This window comes from Amblyraja radiata, chromosome 33 (assembly GCF_010909765.2).
Source record: "Amblyraja radiata isolate CabotCenter1 chromosome 33, sAmbRad1.1.pri, whole genome shotgun sequence".
In the NCBI taxonomy this organism is placed as follows: domain Eukaryota; kingdom Metazoa; phylum Chordata; class Chondrichthyes; order Rajiformes; family Rajidae; genus Amblyraja; species Amblyraja radiata.
In genome coordinates this window covers 3424989-3449657 of record NC_045988.1, presented here as the reverse complement: position 1 = coordinate 3449657, position 24669 = coordinate 3424989, and the positions used below count along the sequence as shown (strand labels likewise).

Genomic DNA, 24669 nt, shown 5'->3' with positions numbered 1-24669 from the left:
TGCCCAGTCCTCACACACGGATCAGTGATATGGTACAGTAGCCGAGGTTGCACAAATTAACCCACCCAAGAAACATATTGCTCCTCTGAGCGACCCACACAACAACCCCTTCCACCATTCTGGAGCATGCCAGTACACTGCCTCCCCATTTGGGCCCCACATGCTGACGGCAACTGTACTCGATAGAGGCAGTGAGGAGCTAGCGAGCACCTTTATGCCACGTTACCTGGATATCATCGGGAGTCAGGTGAGTTTTCATCTCGATCTTCTTTTCAGGAGGAGGTGGTTTATGCGATGGTGGTAAATCAATCCTGTGGTGACAGAAACACAAATATTTCAGTTCAGGGGCTGGAACTATTTTAGTACTAGTATTGGTACTACTTCATAGGTTCCAGGAGCAGAATTAGGCCATTCGGCCCACCTCTGCCATTCAATCTTGGCTGATCTATCTCTCCTTCGCAACCCCATTCTCCTGACTTCTACCCATAACCCCTGACACCCGTGCTAATTAAGAATCTACCTTAAAATACCCACTGACATGGCCTCCACAGCCGTCTGTGGCAATTAATTTGTTTGTTTTATTATTTATTAATTAATTTGTTTGTTTTATTATTTATTTAGTTTAGCCAAATTCATTTAATTTCATTTAATTTATAATTGCCCCCGATCAGTCTGAAGAAGGGTTTCGGCCTGAAACGTTGCCTTTTTCCTTCGCTCCATAGATGCTGCTGCACCCGCTGAGTTACTCCAGCTTTTTTGTGTACCTTCATTTAATTTATAGTTTATTTGTGTACTGAGACAGTGAAAAACATTATTTCAGAAAGAACTGCGGATGCTGGAAAAATCGAAGGTAGACAAAAGTGCTGGAGGAACTCAGCAGGTGAGGTAGCATCTATGGGGAGAAGGAATAGGTGACATTTCGGGTCGAGTCCCTTCTTCAGACTGAAGAAGGGTCTCGACTCGAAACGTCGCCTCTTCCTTCTCTCAGTAGATGCTGCCTCACTCGCTAAGTTCCTCCAGCATTTTTGTCTACCTAGTGAAAAACCTTGTGTGCTAACCAGTCAAATTTACGGATTTCCCTGCCACAGAGGGCAGTGGAGGCCAAGTCACTAGATGGATTTAAGAGAGAGTTAGATGGAGCTCCAGGGTCTAGTGGAGTCAAGGGATATGGGTAGAAGGCAGGCACGGGTTATTGATTGGGGACGATCAGCCATGATCACAATGAATGGTGGTGCTGGCCTGAAGGGCCGAATGGCCTCCTCCTGCACCTATTGTCTATGTTTCTATGTCCAGAGGAGCTTATTCAGCCATGTGACCTTGACTTTGGACCAAACCAAAATCAATTCATAGGTCAGTGAAAGACAAGTTTAGGGTGGTATAATGGTAGAGTTGCTGCCTCACAGCGCCAGAGATCCAGGTTCGATCCAGGTGCTGCTGTAGGGAGTTTGTACGTTCTCCCCGTCACCTGCGTAGGTTTTCTCCGAGATCGTCGGTTTCCTCCCACACTCCAAAGATCTGCAGGTTTGTAGGTTAATTGGCTTGGTATAAATGTAAAATTGACACTAGTGTGTGTCGGGCAGTGTTAATGTGCGGGGATCGCTGGTCGGCGTGGACTCGGTGGGCCGAAGGGCCTGTTTCCGCGCTGTATCTCTAAACTAAACTAAAGTTGTGGATTTTTTTAATCACTATTATACTCCCACAGCATCTTACGCGTGTCTGAAGCCTAAAACCCCTGTCCCACAGTACGAGTTAATTCCAAGAGTTCTCCCGAGTTTGCCCTGATTCGAACTCGGAGATTTACGGTAATGGCCACTCGTCGGTACTCGGGGCTCTCGTGGACATTTTTCATCGTGTTGAAAAGTCTTCACGAGTCTTCCCGTGCTTACCTGCCGTTAGCGAGTCTTCCCGAGTACCTGCCGTTAGCGTTACGAGCCACTAAGAGACGTCCCCGAACTCCGACATACCCGCTACGTTCATTCTCCGTGCTTACCACGAGTTTGATTTTTTTTAAACTCGGGAGTGCTCTTGGAATGAACTCGCACAGTGGGACAGGGCTATTAATGAACGTTTGCCAGCACACAATCATTACCTATGTTGTTGTTTCCCAGCAATAACCATTACATTCTGTGACTCATTTAATTGAATGCTGCCTTTAAGAGCGTCTCTGTCCGGGTGATTTCCAGCAGGCCATCTTTCAATGACCCGAGTGCCAAGACCGAGAGAATTAATGCAGGAAGTCCAATTCCTTACACTTTCCACAAACAGCTTAGAGAGGACTATTTGTTACATTTTGCTGGTACAGGTTCAAATAAAAGCTGACTTATTAGAAGTTAAGACTCAATGTCATGCTCCTTGCTCTTGATAAATCACTGATGTTATTGCTTGTGTTTCTATTGGTGCAAGGTAGCTGGTAATCTGAGAGGAATCAGATTCACCATCATGCTGATTTATTGCCCTTGCGACAGGGAGCTGGGATAGGACTGCTTCCTTGGCCCTGGGGCTGTGTGTGTGTGAGACACTCAACTGTTTGACAAAGCAAGCAACTCGAACTAAGTTTCACAAAGTTTCACAGAGTTGAGAATTCAACTGAGAACATTTGCCCAGAGTAGGTGAATCGAGGACCAGAGGACAGAGGTTTAAGGAGAAGTGGAAAAGATTTAATAGGAATCTTGAGGGGTAACCTGAGGCAGGAACTATGCCAAAATTTAAGAAACAGTTAGACAGGTACGTGGATAGGACAAGTATGGAGGGATACGGCCCAAATGCGGGCAGGTGGGACTAGTGTATTTAGAACGGAGACGAGGAAACACTTTTTCTCACAGAGAGCGGTGAGTCTGTGGAATTCTCTGCCTCAGAGGGTGGTGGAGGCAGGTTCTCTGGATGCTTTCAAGAGAGTGCTGGATAGGGCTCTTAAAAAATGAGTCAGGGGATATGGGGAAAAGGCAGGAACAGGGTACTGATTGGGGATGATCAGCCATGATCACATTGAATGGTGGTGCTGGCTCAAAGGGCCGAATGGCCTACAATCCTGCACCTATTGTCTATTGTATCTGGGACATGTTGGGCCAGTTGGGCCGAAGGGACTGTTTCCACACTGTGACATTTCTCCTTCTAGCGATGAATTGGAAAATGTATGAAATATTGGAGTCTGGAGAATGTTTGTATCTTCTGGAAACATGAGGCAGACTCGGAGACATGTAATTGCGGTCAGTATTGACAGAGAAACAGCGAGCAGAAACGCCAGCTCCTCTGTTAGTCCGTATTCCTAACCATTGGGTAGACTGCATCTGGAGTATTTGTGCAGTCACCACACTACAGGAAGGGATGGGGCAGCTTCAGAGATTCAACAGCATGCCGCCTGGAATGAGTTTAGTTTAGTTTAGAGATACAGAGATACTAAGTTACAGAGATAGGTTGAATAAGTTAGGTCTTTATTCTCTGGAGCGCAGAAGGTTAAGGGGGGACTTGATAGAGGTCTTTAAAATGATGAGAGGGATAGACAGGGTTGATGTGATCAAGCTTTTCCCTTTGAGAATAGGGAAGATTCAAACAAGAGGACATGACTTCAGAATTAAGGGACAGAAGTTTAGGGGTAACATGAGGGGGAACTTCTTTACTCAGAGAGTGGTAGAGGTGTGGAATGAGCTTCCAGTGGAAGTGGTGGCGGCAGGTTCGTTGGTATCATTTAAGAATAAATTGGATAGGCATATGGATGAGAAGGGAATGGAGGGTTATGGTATGAGTGCGGGCAGGTGGGACTAAGGGAAAAAATTGTTCGGCACGGACTTGTAGGGCCGAGATGGCCTGTTTCCGTGCTGTAATTGTTATATGGTTATATGGTTATATGGTTAGATACAGTGCAGAAACAGGGCCTTTGGTCTGCGGTCACCCTGTACACTAACACAATGGGGTGGCACGGTGGCACAGCAGTAGAGCTGCTGCCTTACAGCTCTATCGTCCCCAGCGACCCAGGTTCGATCCTAACTATGGGAGCTGCCTATACAGAGTTTGCACGTTCTCCCCGTGATCTGCGTGGGTTTTCTCCGAGATCTTTGGTTTCCTCCCACACTCCAAAAGATGTACAAAAGGTTTGTAGGTTAATTGGCTTTGTGTAAATGCAATGTCACTAGTGTGTGTGTGTGTGTGTAGGATAGTGTTAGTGTGCGGGGATCGCTGGTCAGTGCAGACTCGGTGGGCTGAAGGGCCTGTTTTTTGTGCTGTGTCTCTAGACTAAACCAAACTATCAGGCAGCATCTCTGGAGAAAAGGAACGGGAGTCGTTTCGGCACGAGATGTCAAAAACCCGAAACGTCACCCATTCCTTTTCTCCAGAGATGCTGCCTGACCCGCTGAGTTACTCCAGCATTTTGTGTCTATCTTTAATCTGTACCTTTGTTTGTCTCTTTGCATATGTTAATTTGAACCAGTGTTTCTGCAATGATTTGTATGTGTGATTATCTGTCTGCATTACCCATGCCTATGTCATTCTATGTTTGCGTTTAGTGCAATATGCTTGTCCATGCATTTAGTGGTTTCTGTATTAGTGTTCATCGGCATTTATTTGTACTTGCAGTTTTGCATTTCTGGGTCAATAACTCTCATATATTCAAGTGCTTTAACAAATAAATTAACATCAAGACTTGTTTTTTCTGAGTTATGATTGCGCTGACGCTGGCCAAAATCACACATAGCTCAGGTGAAATGTGTGGTTCCGGACTGCTTGCTGGCATTGGATGGCATGCTACATCTCCACACTGCACCTTGCCTGGCTAATCTTTAATGTTTCATTAATTAAAAAACAGCAAATTAAGACAATCGCCATTGAATAGAGATTAGTTTGCAGAGGTAATTTATTGCAAACTTCTCCAAGCAGAGATCCGACCTCATCCCATTGTGCACCATCCTTCCCTCGGCAATACTTCTGACAGCGCCGCAGTGTTTAGCCTTCCGTCTACCAAACAAACACACACTGAAGATCTCTTTTTAATTACAGTGATCTCTCCTGACCTTGGGCTGGGTCATGGTGGAAGAGAAGTGGATACCAAACAGTACAGACCTCGAAAACTGTAACGTCCAGGTTCAGGAACGGCTTCTTCCGCACAACCATCGGGCTATTAAACACTACAACCTCAAATAGGCTCAGAACAACATAGACTTGGGGACATTACTTTTGACTTTGAACTACTATTGTCAATTTATTTGTATGTATATGTAAGGTAGACACAAAATGCTGGAGTAACTGCATTTTGACTGAAGACTGAAGAAGGGTCTCGACCCGAAACGTCACCCATTCCTTCTCTCCAGAGATGCAGCCTGCCCTGCTGAGTTACTCCAGCACTTTGTGTCTACCTTTGATTTAAACCAGCATCTGCAGTTCCTTCCTACATTATGTATGTATGCATGTATATTATACTGAACTTTTTTTGTTGCTGTCTATTATGGATTTAACAGAGTAAAATGTTTATATATCTGTTCTGCTGTGAGTAGGAATGTCGTTATGACAATAGAACACTTTACAGTTTTACATTTAGCCATTTAACCTACAAACCTGTACGTGTTTGGAGTGTGGGGGAAACCGGAGATCCTGGAGAAAACCCACGCGGTCACGGGGAGAACCGTACAGACAGCACCCGTAGTCAGGATCGAACCTGGGTCTCTGCCGTTGTAAGGCAGCAACTCTGCCGCTGCACCACCGTGCCGCCCCATATCCACATTGTGATATTTACTCTATACCTACCATATCACAGCTTGTAATCTTCTTAAGACCTTTAGGGAACTCGGTCATAAGATATCCAAGGTCAAAAACTGAAGTCTTTCCCTTTCTGGAGAAAAGAGCCTCACCCTGCAGCCTCTCAGTAACCTCTCACTTCTGGTTGCACTCGTCTGAAGGCATCATCTCAATTCAAAGGGACAGCTTTGAATAATTTCAAGTCGTCTGGAGGCAGTGCTTCTGGTAGTGTGGCTTGGGGGTAGAGGACCTCTTTCATCACGTCAATAAGCATTAGTAACCTGGTCACAGATTTAAGATGATTCTAATGGGATCGCTGCCTACCATCTCGTTATCTTGAGTGGCACAAGTCCCAATTCCTTCTATTGTTTCTTCAGAATTGACGTGATCCCTTGAACACATCTCCATCAGGTCCACCACATTAAAAGTCTGCTTACCCACCACACCACCTCCAGGTCCCTCAGATCGGCCGACTTGGGGTTACTGAACATCCCGCGGTCTAGGCATAAGCTCTGGGGCGACCGAGCCTTTGGGCAACTCTCGTTGGCCAAAGTGCTTTACATTGGTGGAGGTACTAACGTTATACAACATTGGTTCATAGATTAAGTACATACATCACTACATACATATAGCCCTCACTCAGAGGACGTCAAGAAAGGCTTGAGAGTAAAGATGAGTTTTAAGTCTCGAATTAAAAGAGTCGATGGAGGGGGCAGTTCTGATGAGAAGAGGGATGCTGTTCCACAGTCTAGGAGCTGCAACCGCAAAGGCGTGGTCGCCCCTGAGCTTATGCCTAGACCAGGGGGTTAAACATCACTTAAACACCCCCACTATAGTATCTGCCTCCACCACCAACCCCCTGGCAATATGTTCCTGGACCCGAAACGTCGCCCATTCCTTCTCTCCAGAGATGCTGCCTCACCCGCTGAGTTACTCCAGCACTTAATGAATTTCACTGTACATGTGACATCAAAATACCATTGAACAGGCAGAAAAAACAGACCAATTTTTCAAGACGTGGACACCCTTGACCGAATTCTTACAAGGATAGTATGGTGCAACACAAATCTAAATTTAAATCCGATTCTGGGTTGGGTGAGGTGGGCGGGGTGGGGGGGGGGGGGGGATGGGGGGTAGTCTAGGGGTCTTTCCACTTTTCACTTTTCCCCTCTCTTCTTCTTTCTCTCTTCATTTCTCTCATTTTCAGGTTATAAAGTTAAAAATGAGGCTGTACAATAACTGTATAATTTTAAATGTCTTTGTACTATTATTGCATAATTGCTTCTAATAAAACTTTTTAAAAAAATAAAAAAAATACCATTGAACCATTAAATCCCCTGACCATCTCAGGCTGCTCCTTGGGATAACTTACTGCGCTGAAGCTGCGAAGGGCGCGCAGTACTACGTTCCCCTGATGTGCTGCACGTTGGCGGAGAACCCTATCCCGCTGTATTTGTTTAGAGAACGTCCCCATTCTTCCCGTGGGCTGTGTTCAATGTTTCTGCACAGAGATAGTGTTGGAGCAGCCAAGTGGGGCTGGCTCAACAAACAAGGTGTCGAGAGGCTACACTCACTCACTAAATCACGCCCGATGTGTTTAACTCAGCAAAAAACAGCAGCAAACTCACAAAGCAGTTCAATGAAAAAATAACTTTGTACTGAAAGTTCTGCATGAGCAGGAAAAATAAGCAGAGGGACTCAGGGACAGTACAATAAGATTTTAACGCCGTTAATTTAATGTGCTAACTTCATCATAAGGAGGAAGAGACCCAAGTCAGGTGGCAGGGGGATTAAGATGCAGAGATATTTAAAGGCAGATTGAGAAAGATAGGTAGAATCATTAATAGATTTTAAGAGATATAAGAACAGAGGCAAGGAAAGAAAGATAGCATCTGAAAGAGATGGATCTATAATGACAGGGAACTTGACAGGATGATAGATGGGATAGATAAATGGATATTAACAGATAGGAAGTGAGAACTCATTAACTTTGTAAACACTGAGCCTTTGGGAGTCGTGACAGTTTTCATGCTGATATCAGGACCGAAGTAGTCCTTGGTCCCTTGGAGCAGAGCCAGGAGCAGCATGGACTCTGTCCAGAAGGGGGGTCCGAGTTTGGTGGGCTCTGCGTACAGCCAGCAACCAGCCGGTATCTTGAAGCCCACTCATGCTCAGACCTCGCCTAAATCATAGTTTAGTTTAGTTTAGAGATACAGCGCGGAAACAGGCCCCTTTTCGACCCACCAGGTCTGCGCCGACCAGCGATCCCCTTCTACACCCAACCAGGGACAATTTTTACATTTGCACCAAGCCAATTAACCTACGTACCTGCACGTCTTTGGAGTGTGGGGAGGAAACTGAAGATCTCGGAGAAAACCCACGCAGGTCACGGGGAGAACATACAAACTCCGTACAGGCAGCGCCCGTAGTCGGAATCGAACATGGGACTCCGGCGCTGCATTCGCTGTAAGGCAGCAACTCTACCGCTGCAGAATGGACTACAGCTGGGTTGCTGAGAAAATGAACCAACCTCTGCCTTCCCCTCCCTGGGGTACAGACTCTGACAACTCTTCTCAATTATGCCCCTCATTGTTTTATAAATCCCTCAGGTCATCCCTCAGCCTCATAAGTTCCAGGGAAGAAAAGGCTCGACCTAGAGCAGTCTCTCCTTGTAACTCAACCCTCCCAGAGCTGGGAACCTCCTGATCTTTTTTTTTCTCTCCACTTTAATGCTTCCAGTTTAATGACATCCTTTCTACCACCGGTGTACCTGAACTGTGCACGGAACTCCAAGCTTGGCCACACCAACGCTTTGTACAATGGTAGGAAGATTTCTCAACTCCTGCATTCACTGCACCACAAGTGTGCCAAACACCTTCTTCACCACTTTCAAAAAGTTCATGTTGTACTGGCTGAATTAGGCCATTCGGCCCAACAAGTCTATTCCGCCATTCAATCATGGCTGATCTATCTTTCCCTCTCAAACCCATTCTCCTGCCTTCTCCCCATAACCCCCGACAGCCACACTAATACAAGAATCTATCTGTCTCTGCCTTAAAAAACACATCCATTGACTTAACCTCCACAGATGTCAATGAATTCTACAGATTCACCGCACATAGAAAGATAGAAAATAGGTTAAGGAGGCGGCTCCTGCACCTATTTTCTATATTTCTATGTGCGGTGAATCATGGCTGATCACTAGAGGACAATAAAGAAATTCCTCCTCATCTCCTTTCTAAAGGTATGTCCTTTCATTCTGAGGCTATGGCACTAATCCCACTAGTACCACTTTCAAGGAAGGAGGGACCTGCACTCCTAGATCTCTCTGTTCGACAACGACAAGAGCGGAACTCGCTATCAAAATATGGAGGGGACGGGGGACACAATTTTTTGGCGGCCACGCGCGCATGCGCACACTCACACACACATGCGCGAGGCTTCGGAGGCTCAATCCAGCGCTAAATGCAGCTCAACTCTGCCTGTCTCGCCTGGTTAACCTACAAGCCCTGCCTAGACTGACGGGATACCAGCGCTGCTTCTCCGCGCTGGCCATATTTCCCGCAAGTCCAGGCAGGTTCACCTGGCGGGACAGGCAGAGTTGAGCTGGGTTTAGCGCGGCTTCTCTGCGCTGGCTGTGGGCCTGGGGGTACAGCTCGCGTTTGACCCCCGACCTCTCTTGGCCACCCGTGGGGGGGTGGGGGGGGGCCTTCGGGTAGGGACGGGACAGGACCGCGCCGGAGACCCGGCCGGGATCGAACCTGGCTGCGGATGAGGCGCCGATCTGTGCCACGTCTCCCTCCTCCAATCCCCGCCCTCTATCCTCAGTCCCCCCCCCCCCCCCCCACTCCTCCCTCCTCCAATCATCGCGCTGAATCATCATGTCCCGCCCCCATTGCCTGCTGACCGACGTCTCTTCGTCCAATCAGCGCCCTCGATCAGCAGTCCCACCCCCACTGTCTCGCGGAAAGCGGAGATTTTAAAATCCGGATCACAACAACTTAGGGGGGGACGTGTCCCCTCTAGCCCCCCCCCCCCCCCCCCCCCGGGTTTTCCGTCCCTGGACAACGGAGGACCAAAGCCCTACCATTTACTGCATAAACAAAACACAAATTGCTGGAGGAGCTCAGCGGGCCAGGCAACATCTGGGGAGGGAAAGGACACACGACGTTTCGGGTCAGGACCCTTCTTGTAAGTCCTGCCCTGGACTGTCTTACCAAAATTCAGCACAGAGCATTAATCAGAAATAAACACCACTGCTCACTTCTCAGTACAACAGCCCAGTTGATCAAGATTCCATTGTAATCGCTGTCCATTTCACCACCAATTATATCGCCATCGTCTACTGATTCACGGTGCCACCTATGTTTACATTCACATCATTAATATAAATAACAAACCGCAGCGGAGCCGGCACTGGTCCCTGCGCACAACACATTAAGGGCCTGTCCCGCCATGTTGCGGGGGTGACGTCTGTTTGGTGGTGAGTAGTCACCCAAAGAGTCGCACCTTTCTCTGGTCGCCGCTAGATTTTCAACATGTTGAAAATTTTCGGCCACCTGCTGCGACTATGACGAGTGCCGGCAAGTCGCCGAAAAAGTCGCGTAAGTGGGACAGGCCCTTCACATGCGTCAGGTCCAGAAACCAACACTCCTGCATGGGTCTCGATCCGAACATGGGTCTCGATCTGAAACGTCGCCTATCTGTGTTCCCCTGAGATGAGCTACTCCAGCACTTTGTGTCCTTCAGCACTTCGGCCCAAAACGTCGCCTATTTCCTTTGCTCCATAGATGCTGCTGCACCCGCTGAGTTTCTCCAGCACTTGTATGTACCTTCAATTTTACAGCATCTGCAGTTCCTTCTTAAACACAAATGCTGGAGTAACTCAGCAGGTCAGGCAGCATCTCTGGAGAAAACGGATGGGTGACATTTCGGGTCGGGATCCTTATTCAGACTTAGCACTCAGCTGTATTTAGCCAGTTCTTGGTTGATGCTGAGTCAATAGTCGACGTGAATTTGGTTAATATTCTACATGCGGTCACGACAACAGCTTCTCACTGTACCTCGGTACACAATAAATTGAACTGAACAACACCGTACAGTATGCGGTTAGTACTTGGTCAGACGATGGTGGGCTCTGGTCAAGTGCTTGATTGCTGCCCAGCCAGTACTCACAGGTCATTATCCGTGTCTGCCCGATTCTTCTGCTGCCGCCGGTAGATGAAGAAAATGGTCACTATGGCGCTGATGATGATCACCGCGGCAATAATTCCACCCAGAATCCCTATCACACTTCCAGGCGCTCCCCGGGGCAGTGGCTTATCTGCAGAAAGAAAGCAAATGTGGATTTATTTAATTGCTTGACTCCGAGCTCCAAAAAACAACTAGAGATTGTGTCCTCGTACATCCAGGAGGCAAAGGTGGGCAAGAGGAATAGAAGACGGTGTCTATGGGTGATCTGATGTCGGAGGGACAGCATCGGTCCATTGGACTGAATGGCCTCTGGGCTGTAGATTTGAGCTGAACCTATGTTTAAGTTGGAACTGCAGATCCTGGAAAAGTCGAAGGTAGACAAAAATGTTGGAGAAACTCAGCGGGTGAGGCTCCATAGATGCTGCCTCACCCGGTGAGTTTCTCCAGCATTTTTGTCTGCCTATGTGCTGAATCTATGTATTGCCACTTTCTGAAGCATTCACTTCCCTGAATCTCCATTGAATGGTCTGGAGCAGTCTTTGAATGTAACGCTCTTTTAAAGCCCTGTCCCACGGTACGAGTTCATTCCTAGAGCTCTCCCGAGTCTAAAAAAAATCAAACTCATGGTAAGCACGGAGAATGAACGTAGCGGGTACGTCGGAGCTCGGGGACGTCTCTTAGCGCTGATGGCATGTACTCGGGAAGACTCGCTAACGGCAGGTAAGCACGGGAAGACTCGTGAAGATTTTTCAACATGTTGAAAAATGTCCACGAGAGCCCCGAGTACCGACGAGTGGCCATTACCGTAAATCTCCGAGTTCAAATCAGGGCAAACTCGGGAGAACTCTTGGAATGAACTCGTACCATGGGACAGGGGTTTTACTTACCTCCGTTCATATCTCCTCCTCATCTCAAGCTGTTAACTCCATGAGAGAACTTCAGACACAATGGTCTATCACCCAAGGACACAAAGTGCTGGAGTAACTCGGCAGCTCAGGCAACATCTCCGTGTCCGGGCACCCCCTCCCCCACCTCCAATAATCAGTCTGAAGAAAGGTCCCGACCCGTTACGTCACCTATCCATGTTCTCCAGAGCTGCTGCCTGACCTGCTGAGTTACTCCAGCACTTTGTGTAACATCTACTGTTCCTTGTTTTTGCATTGTCTAGCACTAGCTTGTCAAAGGTCATTATTAAAGCTCATTGCATCTTGGCTCACTCCGTAAGTATGTGCACAAACACGTACATGCACACATACATGTACACACACACATGTACACGCACACATGCATGTACACACACATGCATGTACACACACACATACATGTACACACACACATACATGTACACACACATGCATGTACACACACATACATGTACACACACATACATGTACACACCCACACACATGTACACACACATACATGTACACACACACATACATGTACACACACATACATGTACACACACATACATGTACACACATACATGTACACACACATACATGTACACACACATGTACACACACATACATGTACACGCACACAAACATGTACACGCACACATACATTTACATGCACACATGCATGTACACACACATACATGTACACACACATGTACACGCACACATACATGTACACACACACATACATTTACATGCACACATACCTGTACACACACATACATGTACACACACACATACATGTACATAAACATGTCCATACATACACACATATATGTACACTTCTATTGAAGCTTCTGTCCACTACTACAGGAACCTGCGCTGAAAGCAAGGTGTGGTGCATAGTTCAGGATGAGAGCTCTCCACACTGCTGCTGTTACACACCTTGGTGTCGATCCCTGGTCTCTCTGATTTCACAAACCAGCACCATCCTACACACACTAGGGACAATTTACAACTTTACCGAAGCCAATTAACCTACAAACCTATACGTCTTTGGAGTGTGGGAGGAAACCGGAGATCATGGTGAAAACTCAGGGAGAGCGTGCAAACGCCGTACAGACAGCACCGGTAGTCAGGATCGAACCCGGGTCTCTGGTGCTGTGAGGCAGCAACTCTACCGCTGTGCCACCGTGCCGCACTGTAAACTCAGTAGACTATTTCTGTACCATTGCTAATCGGGGCTGGCATGGCGATACTGGACTGCTTGTAAGGAAAGGATTTCAGTGTGCGTTTGCACGAGGAGATAAATCGCCATGGAAGCGTTGATTTAAGCTCCACTGTTCAGCTGCATTCTGAGCCGTTCATGTTGTTAATTATTCTTGTCCATAACTTAAACCTTTGCACAATCTCTCTTAACTTTCAGTTTAAGTGCTTCTTCAACAAATCCACCAATTGCTTATTTTTTTTATTACTGCGTTTACCGAGGCTCATCAGCTTTCTCATTAAATTATGTCGTGCTCCCAATACACCAATTAAGAAAGAACTCAGTCTCTTTTCAACACTGGGGTTATTTGCAGCACAAACATAAGACAATGCCTTGCCATACTCCTTCCCAACCTGGGTTCGGGAATCAGATGCCGCAGTTGAGTCCATTTTTGTGCACATTTGCTTTTCTTACATTTTTGAAAACAGCCAACAATGGACCATTGTGGGCTCCACCTTTCCATGGTCATCGGTGCCGGCTCTGATTTGTTCTGGACCCTTTCAAACCTCTAGTCTCTCTCTGTCTCCCTTGACTCTCAGTCTGAAGAAGGGTCTCGACCCGAAACATCACCCATTCCTAATCTCCAGAGATGCTGCCTGTCCCGCTGAGTTACTCCAGCACTTTGCGTCTATCTTTGATGTGGACCAGCATCTGCAGTTCCTCCCGACACTCCCTTTCCTTCTATTGCCATATGTTTTTTTAAAGCGAGATTATCTTTGGTCCTACCTAATTTTGAGAAGAATTCTGCCCATTTCTAAGGTGTTATATCTTAAAATGGGCAAAATGGGCAGAAAATGGGCAAATGGTACAATAATGACCAAAGGAGGGCAGCACGGTGGCGCAGCGGTAGAGTTGCTGCCTCACAGCGCCGGAGACCCGGGTTCAATCCTGACTACGGGCGCTGTCTGTACGGAGTTTGTACGTTCTCCCCGTGACCTGCGTGGGTTTTCTCCGAGATCTTCGAGAGCATTCAAGTGTTTACATGAGATGTGTACATGTGACATTTCACATACGTGTGTAAGTATGTGTACATGCTTGTGTTGGCAGTGTATTTATATATGAGTGTATGTACATCCATTTGTACATGCATTTGCATGTGCATATGTTCATAAGTTGTAGGAAAAGAATTAGGACAATAAACAATAGGTGCAGGAGTAGGCCATTCGGCCCTTCGAGCCAGCACCGTCATTCAATGTGATCATGGCTGATCATCCACAATCAGTACCCCGTTCCTGCCTTCTCCCCATATCCCTTGACTCCGCTATTTTTAAGAGCCCTATCCAGCTCTCTCATGAAAGCATCCAGAGAACCCGCCTCCACCGCCCTCTGAGGCAGAGAATTCCACAGACATTCAACCCATCTACCCCACCATTCAATCATGTCTGATCTATCTTTCCCTCAACACCATTCTCCTGCCTTCTCCCCATTACCCCTGGCACTCGTACTAATCAAGAATCTATCAATCTCTGCCTTAAAGATGTCCAATGACTTGACCTCCACAGCCTTCTGTGGCAATGAATTCCACAAATTCACCACCCTCTGACTAAAGAAATGACTCCTCATCTCCTTCCTAAAGGAACGTCCTTTTATTTTGAGGCTGTGACCTCTGGTCCTGGACACTCCCACTAGTGGAAGCATCCTCTCCATGTACATGTTTTATTGTGTAGCTTTGTTTGAGTGCACAAGTATGTGCCAGTTTTCCCTTGCGTGTATTTCCACAGTGTGCATCAGTGCTCAAGTTTGGAATAAGGGTGATCTCTGGGAAGTACAGTACATGATGAACTGACATGGTGTCTTACCATGTGGGACTGCCCGCCCGCCCCCTGTTTAGTTTAGTTTAGTTTAGTTTAGAGGTACAGCAGAGAAACAGGCCCTTCGGTCCACCGGGTCCATACTGACCAGCGACCCCCACACCTTAACACTACCCTACACACACTGGGGACAATTTACAATGACACCAAACCAATTAACCTACCAACCTGGAGTGTGGGAGGAAACTGAAGATCTCAGCGAAAACCCACGCAGGTCACGGAGAGAACGCACAAACCCCGTGGTCAGGATTGATCGATCCCGGGTCTCTGGCGCTGTGAGGCAGCAACTCTACCGCTGCGCCACCGTGCCGGCCCTTATGTACCTATCACAGTGTGGGCCATGAGAGAGGTGAGGATGCTCGGAAGTTGCATCACCAACTCCAAGAACTCGATTTCACGGGTCAGTGAAACAAATCAAGGGCATGGTTTTAATAGCCACACAGCTGAGCTCTTTTTAAATTGGAACGAGTCAGAGACAAGGATGGTCAGCGTCTGGATGAAACTTATTTATTTTGTAAAGACCATTAAGGTGCTGTAATCCAATTCAATTAATGTCAGGCTGTGGCTAGTGTCGAGTCTAAAACGCAACGTGTAATTGAATTGGTTAAACTCAGCAGTGACCAGGTGGATTCTTGATACTCCCGACACCGACCCTGTGATCTGACCTGTGGTGAAGAACCACACAATGTACAGCCCAGAGTCCATGGCGCCACTAGTCAATGCCCACACCAGTCGGTCTCCTCCAATGACCTCCATCACAAAACAGGGCGGTCAAGGTGGCTTACAGCGGTAGAGTTGCTGCCTTATACCGCTTGCAGCTCCACACACCCGGGTTTGATCCCGACCACTTGGAGCAAATAGCAAACAACATTCACTTTCTAATGAGTTCATGGTTCCAAAAAGAAAACACAATATGTTTTTCACAGTAGGGGAAAAAATGCTGGAAATGGGAGATCTAAAAGATGGAGTTGTGCTTTAAAGAATGCATCCATTGGAGACCATTATCAACAGGGGTTTATGAAGTGATGTTTTACATTTGTTGAAATATATATATATTTACAGCAATGGGACATGAAACATGAGTTGCATTCTCAGACGATTACATTACATCTGAATAATGCATGTCAGTGCTGAGATCTCCCCAGTATGACAACCTCTCTCAAACAAGTTAACTTTGAAAAAGGATAGACACAAAAAGCCTCAGTTGGTCAGGCAGCAGCTGTGGAGAAAAGGAATAGGTGACGTTTCGGGTCGAGACCCTTCTTCAGACCAAAGATCCTATAGCGGAGCAAGATAGACCACTCCTGCTAAATGCAATGGGCTGACGTGTAGTACGCAACGGAGCGGAACGTGGGCCTTTTTTTCATCCATTTCAGTAACCGGACCCGACCCGAGTCGCAGTGTAATCAACGTTGTGGGGGAACAGTTTGTGTTAATAAATTATAATTCTGAAAATGAGGAGATTTTTACCAAAGAACTTTTATTTTTACGAGGATGTTTCCGTAACCGGCTTCCGTCTCCGCACTAGTATCTTTGCTCCGCTACGGGATCTTTGGTGCGGAGACGGAAGCCGGTTACAGAAATGGGGGCGAAAATTACCCATGAATCTGCCCATGACCGTACTACGTCTTTTTCGTCGAGTGGACCATCTTGCTCGCTGTAGGGTCTGTGGTTCTGACTGATGTCAGGGGGGTGGGCAGTACAGAGATAAAATGTAGTCTGAGACAGTAAGACTGGCGGGAGAACTGGGACGGGGGGGAGGGGATGGAGAGAGAGGGAGAGCAAGGGTTACTTGAAGTTAGAGAAGTCAGTGTTCATACCGCTGGGGTGTAAGCGACCCTGGTTGTAATCCAGACCCACACCGCAATGGGCTGTCTTGCTTTGACAGTGACATTAAAGCAAGGCTCCACCTACCAGTTCTGTTGTTCGAGGTCAAAAGATTTCACTGTCTTGACATGCGACACCCTCTTGACTATCAACGAACTAATTATCCATCTACCACAGGACTGTTGCATGTAAATTGCCACCCACGTAGGCAGCAAAAACTCCAGGCCCTGCACCCGAAACGGTTTCATTCTCTGTGAAATGCCATGGGATGCGTTCAGGTTTAGCAGAATTCTTCCTTTCCGTTCATGCTGTTGGACCCCCACAAAACCATGTTTACAAATCCAGAACCATACACCTGATTAAAGGTCGCCAATCGCACACTTAAAAAGCCATTAGTTAAATTGGTATTGAGATGCAGCAAACATTTGTCCCACACACACACTGCCACCGAGACAAAGCAAGCAGCAGGCAGATAGAAGAATCACAAGACGTGGTTGTTATGGCAACTGCAGAAGTTGTGGAACATGAAGCAAGTTTTTTTCCCCCCCCATCTCAGGAATAGTTTGCACAACCGCTGCTGACACTGCCCATCTCACACACATGTCCTACTAATGTGTTACCTGTCCACGTTCGTGTACAGTCAGCTCTAACGTGGATTTTAGAAGGAATGGGCGACGTTTCGGGTCGAGACCCTTCCTTCGTTCTGAAGAAGGGTCTTGACCCAAAACATCACCCATTCCTTGTCTCCAGAGCTGCTGCCTGTCCCGCTGAGTTACTCCAGCTTTTTGTGCCTATCTACAGAGAAAATAGTGGATATTTTTAAGGCGGAGATTGACTGATTCTTGATTAGTAACCGGTGTCCACGGAGAAGGCAGGAGGATGGGGTTGAGGGGGAAATAGATAGATCAGCCATGATTGAATGGAGGAGTAGACTCGATGGGCCGAATGGCCCTAATTCTGCTCCTAGAAGTTATGAATAGACAAGACACGAGAGGGGGAAAGATGAAGGAAAAAATCGCTTGCTAAAGCTCGGACATGCCCTGAGATTTGCATTATGTTTTTGCCTGACAGTATAAATATCTGCAGGTTTGTGTCTGGGACTCTCACCATGGAGACTCGACCAGCTCTGGTTTGCTTTTGAGCCTCGGTCTGTATAACTTTGTATTCTAATAAGCCGGAATCAAGCAGTTAAACGTTGCTGTGTGCGTAAAGGCAGAGCCTGCCCTCTGAGAGTGGGTTCGGGTGAAGCCAAGCGATGCTGTCCTATTTATAGAGGAGCCATGTTGTGCACAGTGCTGTCGCATCAGCGATTATCAGAGCTCGAGTGCTCAGGGGCAAGGATCACTGAGTCCCTGCCGTTATATTACTCACACTTGGGCTCTGATGCCCTTCACATTTATCCTTGAAGAACGTACAAGAGTGACCCACAAAATGCTGCCGGTGTGAATCTCCAACAGCCAGGCACACTTCACTTCAACTCTGAGACCATCTTCGCAAACACACGCGTCTTGTTAATTCTTCCAGTTTTAAGACAAGGCTTGTAGATTCTGTGCCTACTCAAACAACACATGTTAGGATTAAACTCTGACTTAAGGGCCTGTCCCACTTGCATGCGATTGCATGCGTTTGGCGCGACCATACGTGGTCGCTTGAGGCGTACGGGCACCGTATGGCCGCGCGGGGCCGGTCCAATGTAGAAGCGCGGAGTTGTGCGGGGCTGGTCCCGAGATCGCGCGGGGCTCCGAAAATCTGACAGCGTCCGAAATCTTCGCACGCCAACGGCCTGTCGGCACGCAGGCGCATTGCAGTCGTACGCAGCGTCTTGACGGCGTACACCTAGCGCGTGGTGTTGCGCGATGACGTCACCGCCCGGCGTGGTGTTGCGTGATGACGTCAACGCCCAACACCGTGCAACGCCCAAATTCAGTTGGCCCGCCTCCTGCCCAGCTGATTGCTAAGTATGACACAAATGACATCACGCGCGAACTTAGCGCGTACTTAGCATGAACTTAGCGCAAACTCCGCTTCCGTTTGGTCGCGCATACAATCACATGCAAGTGGGACAGGCCCTTTAATACTCAGGCAGTCCACAGTAGATCTTCCCCTCTCTCTGTGAAATCGTCTTGCTTGCGGTTGCTATCTCCAACCAACAATAACGAGCTGCGACACTGGTATTTTGGTCGTGGCAGAATTTAAAATAGCAACTGCAAATATCACAGCTCTGATTCAGTCCCATAACCTTTCTCACCCAGGTGACAAAACATTCCAACTTTTTTAAGCTCTGACAGTTTGCTGGTTTATTTTTGTGGCCTTCTTTAAGCAGGGAGCTGTTATGGAACTGAAGCTCTGCACTTGAAACAACAGTTTCCATCTACATTGCAACTTTTAACAAGTTAAATGTCCCAAGGCACATCTCAGCACGCAACGTCATCAAATGATAACTGACGCAGGCTGCATTTGCTTACCGCCGGTCGAAACAGTCAACTCTTTCTCACTTCACTTTTACAAAAATTCTTTATAAATTTGGGAACCTCTGTTAAATATTTCATCAACCTCCTCTGCACTGAATAATAGGATCGCGCATTATTTTTCACACAGAGAGTTGTGAATTTGTGGAATTCTCTGCCTCAGAAGGCAGTGGAGGCCGATTCACTGGATGGATTCAAAAAAGAGTTAGATAGAGGGCTAGCGGAAACAAGGGATATGGGGAGAAGGCAGGAACGGGCTACTGATTGTGGATGATCAGCCATGATCATATTGATTGGCGGTGCTAGCTCGAAGGGCCGAATGGCCTACTCCTGCACCTATTGTCTGTATCTGTATCTTTTTAAGCTCATTAGGTTCTAGGAGCAGAAGTAGGCCATTCGGTTCATCGAGTCTACTCCGCCATTCAATCATGCCTGTTCTATCTTTCCCTCTCAACCCCATTCTCCTGCCTTCTCCCAGTAACCACCGACACCCGTACTAATCAAGAATCTGTCAATCTCCGGGTGACTTGGTCTCCACAGCCTTCAGTGGCCTCTAGTCTCCCTACAGTGCAGATCAGCTTAGCTTTCCACATTGAGCTTTCTCAGAGTCTGAGCACCAGGTCTGGCTTTTACAATGGCGAAGAAAGTTATGGAATTATGGATCAGTTGAACGAGGACAAGAAGAGTAAAGTCTGATTAAAGATAGAGTGTGTGTGAGATTGTGTTTGTGTTCCACTCTCTCCCGAGATCTCCATCACTTTGTCACCCACTCGCTTTGAATTCATATTTCTCTCCAGTGTCCCACTTAGACAACTCTTTAGGCGTCTGCCAGGGACTAGTTTTAATGGAGTTCACCTGGCGACAACCTACGACAACAACTTACGACAGCAAAAATTGTCGCCACTGTCGACGAAAAATATTCAACATGTTGCCCAAAAAATCGCCCAAGTGGCACAGGTCCTTAACGTCTCTACCTCCATGTCCTTTTCCTTCTGAATGCTTCACTTTCCAACTGTTTCTTCCCATTCCGTGTATCCCTCTCGGTCCCTTTGTTTTTCTCTCTGCCTTTCTGTTGGAATCAAAGATCCTATAGCGGAGCAAGATAGACCACTCCTTCTAAATGCAATGGGCTGATGTGTAGAACGCAACGGAGCGGAACGTGGGCCTTTTTTTCATCCATTTCCGTAACTGGACCCGACCCGACTCGCAGTGTAGTCAAGTTTGTGTTAATAAATTATAATTCTGAAAATGAGGAGAAGATTTTTACCAAAGAGCTTTTAATTTTTATGAGGATGTTTCCGTAACCGACTTCCGTCTCCGCACTAGTATCTTTGCTCCGCTATGGGGTCTTTAACAACGGTTACGGAAATGGGGCCTTAAATTACCCGTGAATCTGCCCACGACCGTACTACGCCTTTTTAGTCAAGTGGACCATCTTGCTCGCTATAGGATCTTTGGTTGGAATGACTTAAACCTCTCCTTAAATCTCCGCCTCTCTCTCTCTTTCTCTCTCACTCTCTCTGTCTCTCGTCCTCTGGGAATATTTATATTACAGCTCACATCTGGGCCAATCCACTCCTCCCTGTTGGACGCTCTGTTACACATCCAGGTTTTTTGGTCGACTTGCGGGAATGTGTTACAGCTATAAATACCAAGACCTTGCCGTGGAATTGAGTGAAATAACATTACATAGGTTACACCCGACTGTAATATAATCGAAGATGCAACACACATGCATAATTGAACACAATCTTTTCATAAGTGAAGATGTTTCCTTGCCTCTGCCGTTGGACTGTCTTATTCATCTCAATTTACAAACAATCTGTCCTTACAGCTCTCTATAGATTGGGCTTTGCTGCCTGCAAACAGCTGCTGAGGAGACCAAGTTCTACTCTCCTGTTTACTTAACAAATTTTCCCTGATCCTTTCAATGCAGGTTCATAGATCTAATGGAGATGTGTCCCCAGGGGTCGAAGGCAGACGACTATTTACATTTTATTCATATGCTATCAAAAGCTTGTTCACATCGGTACATGGGCTAACACGCACTGACACACATGCTGTCTGAAGAAGGGTCTCGACCCGAAATGTCACCCATTCCTTCTCTCCAGAGATGCTGCCTGTCCCGCTGAGTTACTCCAGCTTTTTGCGAGATATAGAACAAATGAATGTTCCTCCCTTCTCCGGCCACTGTCACTTTCCCAGTCAGTTTCGGGTCGAGACCCTTCGTCAGTCACTGAAAGATCGAGAAGGCCAATTCACTGCCATGTGGAGTTTCTCCAATGAACAAAATCCAAGCTTGAAATCAGCAGCTTTGTGAATGAGACTGGAGGAGTGATTGTATTTCGACTGTCAGTGAGTTTGTATGTATATTTGAGAAAGCAGACAGGTGTGGCATACCATAAATGTTTCTGCATATATGTAGTATTGAGTGCAATTGTGGGTGTGTGCATGTATTGTGTACATGTGTGTGCAATTGTGAATATATACAGTATGACATTAAGGGTCCACTCACTGTGAATGTGATTCAACAGTATACAGGTGGTGTGTGTGCATGTTTGTGTGAGTGAGACACTCATTCTGGCGTATCTGTAAGTGTGACTGTGTTTCTGTATCTTGTGTGTGTGTGAATTTTTAGTTTAGAGATACAGCGCGGAAATAGGCCCTTCAGCCCACCGCTCTCCGCACTGACCAGCGATCCCCGCACATTAACACTATCCTACACACGCTAGGGTCAATTTACATTAATACCAAGTAATCTAGAAACCTGCACGTCTTTAGAACGTGGGAGGAAACTGGAGCAACACTAGTCACGGGGAGAACGTGCAAACTCCGTACAGACAGCACCTGTAATCAGGATCGAACCCGCGTCTCCGGCGCTGTAAGGCAGCAATGCCACCGTGGCGCCCATGTTTGTGTGTGTGAGACACTCTTTCTATATCTGGTGTGTGACTGTGTGTGTGTATCTAGTGTATGTGTGTGTGAGACACTCTTTCTACATCTGGTGTGTCTGTAAGTGTGACTGTGTGTGTGTATCTAGTGTGTGTGTGTGTGAGACACTCTTTCTATATCTGGTGTGTGACTGTGTGTGTGTATCTAGTGTATGTGTGTGAATGTGACTTTCATTCTACACGTCTAACCCAGTCTGAAGAAGGGTTTCGGCCCGAAACGTCGCCTATTTCCTTCGCTCCATAGATGCTGCTGCACCCGCTGAGTTTCTCCAGCATTTTTGTGTACCTTCGATCTTCCAGCATCTGCAGTTCCTTCTTGAACACTTAATTCTACACGTGGTGTGTCTAATGCCCCTGTCCCACTTAGGAAACCTGAACGGAAACCTCTGGAGACTTTGCGCCCCACCCAAGGTTTCCGTGCGGTTCCCGGAGGTTTTTGTTCGTCTCCTTACCCGCTTCCACTACCTGCAACCTCCGGCAACCACCTGCAACCTCCGGGAACCGCACGGAAACCTTGGGTGGGGCGCAAAGTCTCCAGAGGTTTCCGTTCAGGTTTCCTAAGTGGGACAGGGGCATAAGTGTGACTGCGATACTACATGTGATGTACATGAGTGTGAATGTGATCCTGTGCCTTGTACACATGTGTGTAAATATGACTGTACGACTATCTCTGGTGTGAGTGAGTGTGGCTGTGATTCTAAACTGTGTGTGTTTGTAAAAATGTGTGTGATTATATATCTGGTGTGCCAAGGGTGTTGAATTGTCATATGTTGCAGGACCAGGACAATGATTACACTTGCGGTGGGTTTAGAGGCATATTAAATCAAGGTGTCGCTGTAATCCTTCAGCTGCTCTCAGTGTTAGCGTGACTGTAATTCTATATCTAGTGCGTGTGTGTGAGTGTGCGTGATTTTAAGGAACTCTTTCAAGGACTGAATCACAGAAGCAGTTACGATGAGTGGTAACAATAGCCTAATGAAAGGGAAAGGTGTTGGGGAGGATCACGAAGCATACAGGGGTGTTCAGGGCGGGTGTTCCAGGGTTTAAGGTCTTGGGGAATTAATGCACGCTCACCAATGCTGGAGTGAAGGAAGATAGACACAAAACGCTGGAGTAACTCAGCGGGACAGGCAGCGTCTCTGGAGAGAAGGAACGGGTGACGTTTCGGGTCGTGACCCTTCTTCAGACTGACGTCGGGGGGGTGGGGTGGGACGAGAGAGAGATAGATAGATAAGAAGGGTGAAGGTGTGAAAACAGGTCAAAGGGAATGTGGATCAAGGAAAATGCAGGATAGATCATTGTTAGCTAGGAGGAGATAACAACAACAAAGCAAACAGAGATAAAATGTAGTTGGAGACAGTAGGATTGGTTGGAGCACTGGGAAGGGGGGAGGGATGGAGAGAGAGGGAAAGCAAGGGTTACTTGAAGTTACAGAAGTCAACGTTCCTACCGCTGGGGTGTAAGCTGCCCAAGCAAAATATGAGGTGCTGTGGTCAGCGGGTCAGGCAGCATGTGTATGCAAGAACTGCAGATGCTGGTTTAAACCAAAGGTAGACACAAAAAGCTGGAGTAACTCTGCGGGACAGGCAGCATCTATGGAGAGAATGAATGGGTGACGTTTCAGTCTGAAGAAGGGTCTCGACCCGAAACGTCACCCATTCCTTCTCTCTAGAGATGCCGCCTGACCTGCTGAGTTACTCCAGCACTTTGTGTCTATCTTCGGTTTAAACCGGCATCTGCAGTTCCTTCCACAAACAATGAATGAGGTTAATGGATTCATATTATACTGGGATGGTTCCGCACCCGTGGTCTGAGTTTTAGTGGAATATATCAGCTGGCCTTTATCCACTTGTCACTGAATTATCTTGAGCAGATTTGTGGATGTATAAAAGATCAGAGAGCAATAATGTAAGGAAGGGTTTGTTCTGTCTCTAGTCCATCAAGCAATCTCTCAGCAGTGGCCGCTCAATAGTTGCTCTGTTAGTGTCAATTGTAGCTCGACGCTGAGTCCATGTACATGTGTGATGGGAGCAGCTGTGCATGGGTGGCCATTAACCTGTACAGTCAGGGCACAACATTCATTACATCCGTTCACTCTGCAGACTGACATCTCAGCTTTGCTTCTGACAGGCTAAAATCATCCACTCCTCTCAGGCAGAGTTTTCCCTGGTTTCTATTGAAGGGGAGTCAGTGAATAGCTCACTGCAGGAGAGACACAGTAAAACCCACACAGAGGCACGCATAGAACTATGTGCACACAGACAGTACACACAAACAGACAGACTCATGCATGCACACATACGCCCCGCCCCACACACATACACACGCACGCACACACACACACACACACGCACGCACGCACACAAACGCGCGCACGCACGCACACACACACACACACACGCGCGCACGCGCATACACAGACACACACACGCACGCGCGCAAGCACAAACACGCACACATACGCACGCACGCACACACACACACACACACACACACACACACACACACACGCACACACGCACACAC

At 47.2% G+C, this 24669-nt stretch overlaps 1 protein-coding gene across 1 annotated transcript in view; it reads right to left on the bottom strand.

The window, feature by feature from the left end:
• nectin1 (nectin cell adhesion molecule 1) overlaps positions 1-24669 on the bottom strand; it is a 349415-nt gene that overhangs the window by 43525 nt on the left and 281221 nt on the right. The window contains exons 6-7 of the mRNA XM_033049953.1: positions 10903-11050; positions 227-311 (exon numbers count right to left, since the gene is read on the bottom strand). Coding sequence (XP_032905844.1) covers positions 227-311; positions 10903-11050 — 233 coding nt within the window. The remainder of the gene's footprint in view (positions 1-226; positions 312-10902; positions 11051-24669) is intronic.